At 47.0% G+C, this 7532-nt stretch overlaps 1 protein-coding gene across 1 annotated transcript; it reads right to left on the bottom strand.

Moving 5' to 3' along the window:
• Positions 1–878: 878 nt before the first annotated feature.
• On the bottom strand, positions 879–1880 carry LOC121043924 (olfactory receptor 1S1-like). Its single transcript, XM_040495901.1, has one exon. The coding sequence runs from the start codon at positions 1845–1847 to the stop codon at positions 879–881; it is 969 nt and encodes a 322-aa protein (XP_040351835.1). The 5' UTR covers positions 1848–1880.
• Positions 1881–7532: the final 5652 nt, after the last annotated feature.

Raw genomic sequence — 7532 nt, 5'->3', positions numbered from 1 at the left:
ACCTTCCCCTTTGCCCTCATCCTCTTCTCCTACATCTTCATTGTCAGGGGTGTCCTGAGAATCTCACCCACAGAGGGAAAGTGGAAAGCCTTCTCCACCTGTGGCTCTCACCAACTAGAACTAATAACCTTGTTTTATAGATGAGAAAGTAGACCCAAGAAAGTGAATTGACATGCCTTAAGTCTCATAACTACTTTGGGGCAGAGTCAGGACTAGAATTGATGTCTTTTATAGAAATTCTCTCTGATTTGTCATTGAATGCATTTCTCCAATTATGTTTTGCACACTAGTCCCACGAACTACTTGGTGATGAGTCAGGTCATATCCAACTGAATAAGCTCATATATGATTGAATACGTTTGAGAATTGCTGCGTACCATACTGCCTTCTTGGAGATTTATGCTATACCAAAGGCTCTAAGAGGTTGTCTAGTGAAGACGTTTACTTCATGCAGCTCAGAGTTGCCTCACATTATTTGGATGTGGGACCCTTCTGTGAACATCTCACCGAATAGTAGTTTTGGCAAAACAGACTTTGAGAAAAGCTGACCTAGAGAAATCAAGACTGAATAAAGGAATTAGTAATAACTGTCTTCAAACAAACAAACAAACAAACAAATAAATAAAATAACTGTCTCCAAAGCTGTAAAAGGTACTACATGCACTTGTTATTGTCTAAGTTATAAATGATTTGTGCCCAAGTTTGCAGGAACATAGATGAGAATCAGAATAATGCGCTTTCCTTGTGACTTACCAACGGGGTTAGGGCTTCGTTTCCAAGACCAGAGCTATGTGGGAAAGCCCCAGCCCCTTGGAGGCGGATCTAAAACTGAACCATCACATCTATGCCATAAACTCTGGGCAGAATCATCCATCTGGTTATGGGGATAAATCAGATGCCCACGGCATCAAAGGGAGGAAGATTTTCCTACTGAGGAGCTTTCTTAGGGCACCTTTCATGTCCTTGTTCCTCAGGCTATAGATGAAGGGGTTCATCATGGGCGTCACCACAGTGAATAGCACTGCACCAATCTTATCTCCGCCATCAGGGTGAGTGGTTGAGGGGAAGAAGTAAACCCCTAAAATGGTCCCATAGAAGAGCAATACAACTGTCAGGTGAGAGCCACAGGTGGAGAAGGCTTTCCACTTTCCCTCTGTGGATGAGATTCTCAGGACAGCCCTGACAATGCAGATGTAGGAGAAGAGGATGAGGGCAAAGGGGAAGGTGACAACCGATAAGCCCGCGATAAATAATACGAGTTCATTGATCCTTGTGTCTGAGCAGGACAGCTTGAGCAGAGGCGCCAAGTCACAGAAGAAGTGTGGGAGAGTGTTGCTGTCACAGAAAAGCAATGGAAGGAGCAGAAGCGTATGTATTAGGGCAACAGCATTACTGAGGACCCACGGAATGACCGCAAGTGAAACGCAGAGCCTGGGTTGCATGATGGTCATGTAGTTCAGAGGGTGGCAGATAGCCACAAAGCGGTCATAGGCCATGACGCCCAAGAGGAAATTGTCAATAACGACAAACACAATAGAAAAGTACATTTGCGTGATGCAGTTCTCATAGGAGATGGATTGAGTCTTGGTCTGAATATTCATCAGCATCTTGGGGACTGAGGTGGATACAGAGGAAATATCAGCAAAGGACAGATTGGCAAGGAAGAAATACATGGGAGTGTGAAGGTAAGAATCCAAGCCGATGGCCAGGATGATGAGTCCATTCCCAACTACAGTGACCAGGTACATACCCAGGAAAAGCACAAAGAGGACCTTCTGCTGCTCAGCCTGGTTGGAGAGTCCCAGAAGGAGGAACCCAGAGACGGTGGTTCGATTTCCTTGATGCATATTTCTGCTGATCTGGAGAGAGGAACACAAGGTCTTCACAGACCCAAAGAAAAGCCAGTGTGGTAACATTTGGCTGTAGCCGCTGGAGGGGGGTGGAGAAAGATTACTTAATGAGGAACTATGTCAGCGGTCCGGAGACTCAGGAAATGCCTTCAAAAGGAAAGTCAGAGCCACCACGATAGACATTTCTCAATGAACACGTTTGAAACTCGAACACGACTCTGACAGTGATGGTTAGAGTGGGTTCCAAATGCAGTGAAAAGTCTGAAACTAAGGACGATAGGTGAGGTGTACTCCATATTCTAAAGATGCTGGATACCCCTGAAGGAATTACTTAAAAATGAAGAAAATGGCCCTAACACCTTTCCTAGCGTTCGCTTTCATTTTGAAATTGAAGAAGACAGAACTGGGAAGAGTCACTGAGGGAAGAGATTGGGAAGGAGAACCAAGCGAGCTTACTGAAATATACTGCAGTGTGGGTGCTCCTGCCCACTCACGTTAGGAGGAGGATGCAGAAAAGCTACTCTTGGGGAACGTGTACAAGAAGGGAGACCAGAAGTTCACTTCATTCGTGGATGGATGTTAGGTGAACGGAGAAAGTTTAGGGGACTTGTAAGAACCTGAAGACTTGTGTTTGTAGGCCACTTCTAAAGATGGGAGGCTCCCCATACAGAGAAAGACAGATACCATATGTTTTCACTCTTATGTGGATCCTGAGAAACTTAACAGAAACCCATGGGGGAGGGGAAGGGGAAAAAAAAAGACGTTAGAGTGGGAGAGAGAGACAAAGCATAAGAGACTCTTAAAAACTGAGAACAAACTGAGGGTTGATGGGGGGGTGGGAGGGTGGGGAGGGTGGGTGATGGGTATCGAAGAGGGCATCTTTTGGGATGAGCACTGGGTGTTGTATGGAAACCAATTTGACAATAAATTTCATATATTAAAAATAAATAAAGATGGGAGGCTCCCTGGATTAGCCACCTGTGGCTGGGGGAGGGGAGAAAGCATGGTGGGGGGCAATTCTGCACCCTCACCATGGCATAGCATGAGTAGGTGAGTTTCCTATCTAGAGGCCAAGTGAGTGCTCCTGGATCTTGTTGGACTCAGACCACTGTGTTGGGACTCCACCCAAAAGATCTTGCTGGGGCAGAGGAGGCCGTAGCAGCGAGGTCATGGATGGGCTGTCTTACAAAAGAGGGATCATAAAAAGATCAGGTAGAAAATGCATTGCCCTTGATGCAAGCAGTCCCAGAAAGGAGGCCTCTGAAGAACCCCAACCGGTCTCATGACAGAGCACGCCTGCCATGCGAAACTCACCGACTGTTCGTATTCCACGGCAGCAGACTTGAGGACTTTGGTCCTCTTACCCCCTCCCTTTCTTCTTCCTTCCCACTGCATATCCCCAAGCTGCCTGAGCTCATGGGGGAGGATGAGTACTTTGAAGGGTGTGAAGTTAAAGTGTTGAATTGGTCCAGGCTTTTGCAAACCTAGAAGTGGTCTTGAGTCCCAAAGTAGAAGTTACTTTTAAAACTAACAGTGACTGAAAAGCAAGAGGCACCACCCAAGGTGCGGCCCAGAGTCAGGGAAGGGAGACTGACCCAAGTCTGGGTTTCCTTGCAGCTGACTGGGAAGAACACTGGGCCAAGGGCTGAGGTATGTGGTTCCTCCCAGTCTTTCTACTCTGCTTGTATTGCCTCCTCTTACTCTTTCTCTCCCTTCACTCATCTCTCCAAGATTTGAGATAATCGTGTCCCCAAATAACTTTTCTTTCCATGAAGAGGCCAAACCCCAGGAATCTTCCCCCTCTGGGATTCTGGCAAACTGAAGGGCAGTGGAGACTGAGCAGTAGATCTGAGGTCTCCTTGCTCATGAGAAGGCTGGCTTACAAGTCAGAGGGGAGAGGGGGTGACTGCGTGGCTCAGTCGGTTAAGCATCCGACTCTTGATTTTGGCTCAGATCATGACCTCGTGGCCCCACCTCAGACTCTGTGCTGACAGTGCTTGGGATTCTCCTTCTTCCCCTCTCTCTCGGCCCCTCCCTTACTCTCTCTCTCTCAAAATAAATAAATAAACTTAAATATATATATAAAACAAATCAGAGAGGGGAAGCCTACCTATAGAAGGGAGATTCCCACCCAAAGCCATGACTAGATAAAGAACTGGCAGGCATCGATATTGAAACCTCGGGGCAAGACACAGACCTGCCTTCTAAGGCCCTGTGATCACTAAGCCCTGGGCTGGTTTGGGCTTGACTAGAATGGTGACGTGTAGTTTTGAGTGACAATCTCCTGTCTCTCCCACCTGCCAGCAGTCCCACACAAATGGAGTCCCTGAGGCACCTGCCTCACTGGTTAAGAGCAGCGCTACAGTCTAAACAGGCTCACCTCTGAAGGATGATAAGAGCTCAGGAAGTTACTGGAATCTGAACCCAGCAGCTTAACTGATTGTTGGCAGGGTAGCATCGGGGAGCCTGGGAGCAGCTCTTACGTATTTTTCAGAACCAGACTCTTTTCCCCAAGCCCAAGTCATGGTGCTGGGCTCTCGTGGGACATTTGGCTCTTCCAGTGTCATTTGGGATGGTGTCCCTGAAGTGCTTTTCTCCAAACAGACGGTTGTTTTCACATCCCAGCTTCGGTGAGGAAAATGGGAAAGAGCCAGGCAGCTCTGTTGTTTTGTTTCTTTGTTTGCCCTCAGGTGCCCCTTCCCACTTGTTGGTTGAGGCTCTTCATCCCACAAGTGAATTGTTTGCTGTGTGTCTTAGGTTTTCAGTGAGATGGTAAATACTTTGGATTCCTTCTGTTTCCTCTCTAGTGCCTAGTAGAGGGGGAGCACTTAGGAAATACCTCAAGAAATAAGTGAAATTCCTGCATTAGGGGGTTAGAACTCCAAAGAGATTCTGTCTCTAGCGGAAGGGGAGAGGCTATGGTCTTTGTGCCATGTGAATGCACGTCAGCATTGGAAGAGAATCTCGGGGTCCAGTGGTTCAGCACTCAGGGCTCTTAGCTGCCAAAGGATGAAATAAACTCTGGGTTTTTGATACACAAAAGAAACATACTGAAATGATTTGGGGTGGCTCACAGATTTGCTGGGAAGGCAGGAGAAAGAGACCCTGAAGAGGGCAGGATCAAGCAATGCTCTATAGCCAGAGACACAACCTAAATCCGTATCTCCCTTCTAATGCTTACATGTGCCTCATTATGTCGTGCGGGTATTTCCGACCCAAACCAGGAACACTCACACCCTCCTCACCAGGAAACAATTCAACCTATAGACTAACCGTATAGTTACTCAGGACTAATATTTAAAAGAACTACATCATGAAGAAGAAAGAAAAGGCAAGCTGTTCTGTTATATCAATCTATCTAGTTATAGGTAGGAAGGAAATGTGGGTGGAACCATAATCCTGACATGTTTATGAGCTCCTTCTACTACTGTTATGGTCTGAATGTTTGTGTCCCCCTCAGATTCATATGTTCAGACCTAACTCTCAGGTGATGGTATTAGCAGGTGGCGGGGGGGGGGGGGGGGTCCTTTGGGAGGTGATTAAATCTTGAGGGTGGAGCCCTCATGAATGAGATTAGTGCCCTCAGAACTGAGACTCAGAGAGACCCCCATCCCCTTCCACCATTCGAGGACACAGGGAGAAGATGGCCATCTATGAACCAGGAAGTGGACTCTCACCAGACAGGGAAACTGCCCACACCTTCGTCTCGGACTTCCAGCCTCCAGAAGTGTGAGCAATAAAACTCTGTTGTCTGTAAGACTCCCAGTTTATGATGTTTTGTTACACAGCCTGAAATGCTTAAGACAACTGCCAACTTAGCATGAGTCTTCTAGAAAGCAGACTCCGAAGCAGGAATTTCGATCTTGACGTTCTATTTGGAAGATCTCCCTGGGGAGGTGAGGACAACTGAGGGAAGGAGGTGAGGCTAGATGCAAACAAAGTGGTGAGATGCTTTACCGCAAGGGGATTGCACACATGCGTGGAGGGGCCGGGATTACTCATCAGACATGTTCACTCAGCATGTGGGAAGGAACCACTGCAGCCAGGAGTTCAGAGAAGAGAAAAGGAAAGGATGCTCTTGTACCTCGTTCCTTCTCATCTCTTGTTTCCCGTCAACCTTGGGGACTTGACTCTTCTGAACTTCCAGTTGCACCCTCTGGCTCCTTCGTGGTGCAAGAAAGCAAAATTTGGGGCACGTAGCTGGCTCAGTTGGTTAAGCGACCGGCTCTTGACTTCAGTTCAGGCCATGATCTTGCAGTTCGTGGGTTTGAGCCCCGCTTCAGGCTCTCCAATGACAGCTCTGAGTCAGCTCGGGATTCTCTCTCTCCCTCCCTCTCTCTGCCCCTCTTCCACTTGTGCTCTCTCTCTCTCTCTAAAAATAAATAAATAAACTTTAAAAATTCAACCAAGTAAATATGAAGAACTAATTGGCTTCGTTAAATGATTCATGAATCAGGCACCATACCACTAGCAAACAGAATGGGGTTCTAAGGAGCTTTACAAAATGAAAGGTTTTTATAAGAAGGAGGGTAGGACAAGGAAGTTATTAATAAAAGAAAAGGATTGTTTCAGGCAAGGTCATCTTCCTTTAGGAGGAAGGGCTGGGGGGGGCGGGTCTCATCATGCAGATGACCTTATCTTCCTATGGGGGAGAGAGAGCCCCTCTGACAGATTACCTTACTGGTGCTGACCAGAACATCCCAGATGGATTGGCTTAAAACCCCACTCCTGCAGAGGCTGAAACTGCAGTGAAGTCTTGGTTTACTGTACCGGGAGAAGTGACTCCACCTTGGTCTGTAGTTGTTTTTTTTTTTTTTTTTTAACCGTGGCCACACAGGAAGTCAGGAACCATGTTCGGAAACATGGCTATCAATCTGAGTCTGGAAGAGGAGGGGGACTTTGTGTGGGCAGGTTTGGCAATCAGGTTCACGTGGATGTCAATCAGGTTCACGTGGATGTCAATCAGGTTCACGTGGATGTCTGCTGGCTGAGAGACCTAAGAAAAAGGGCAGAGTTTGGGAGGCGAGCAGTGTCCTTTGAAGGGTTAGCATCCAATCCAACCCACCTCTGTGCCACTCAGATGTACTCAGGCCTCTTTCATCTCTACACTTCATACCACACTGTGGGACTTCCATTTTTCCAAGGGAATGAAAACACTCTGAGAAGGGAAGGATAAGCCTTCCCTTTAGCCCAGAGCAGTATTTCTCAACCTTGTATTCATTATTGCCCAGGTACCCTCTCCTCTTAAGGACCCTTTATATCTTTTATCTTCAATTCTCTCCAGCTCCCATGACATTAAATACTATGGAATAAGATTTTGTCAGATAAAGGTGAGCTTTGGAGAGAAAACCATTAGAATATCTTAAGATTTTTTTCACCTCCAAGTACTGATTTTTGCCCACGTGGGGGCGATGTTGTCCCTGTGGAGATCCCATCAAGGGGGTGGCCAGTGTTGGTCTCTTGGAAAACTACAGCAAGAGTATTAGCAAAACAAGTCCTAGTCCCCCCGTTTCTAGCTGGCCCTGAGGCTCTGACTGAGTTCCTCATCCCCCTCCTTCATTTGTCATCAGACTCTCTGACTCTGGGATCGCACTTTGGCTGATCTGGATTGTTTTCTGCTTCCCCGAGGGGTAAGGATACATAGTTGTCCTAACCTTTTGAGTTCTGGTTGTCGTGGTTGCT

Source organism: Herpailurus yagouaroundi, unplaced genomic scaffold (genome assembly GCF_014898765.1).
Source record: "Herpailurus yagouaroundi ecotype Mexico unplaced genomic scaffold, PumYag 187, whole genome shotgun sequence".
Taxonomy (NCBI): domain Eukaryota; kingdom Metazoa; phylum Chordata; class Mammalia; order Carnivora; family Felidae; genus Herpailurus; species Herpailurus yagouaroundi.
This window is presented reverse-complemented; position numbering and strand designations above follow the sequence as displayed.

Excerpts from the sequence above, each read along its gene's own strand:
- LOC121043924 (XM_040495901.1), bottom strand. The coding sequence starts at position 1,847 with ATGCATCAAGGAAATCGAACCACCGTCTCTGGGTTCCTCCTTCTGGGA.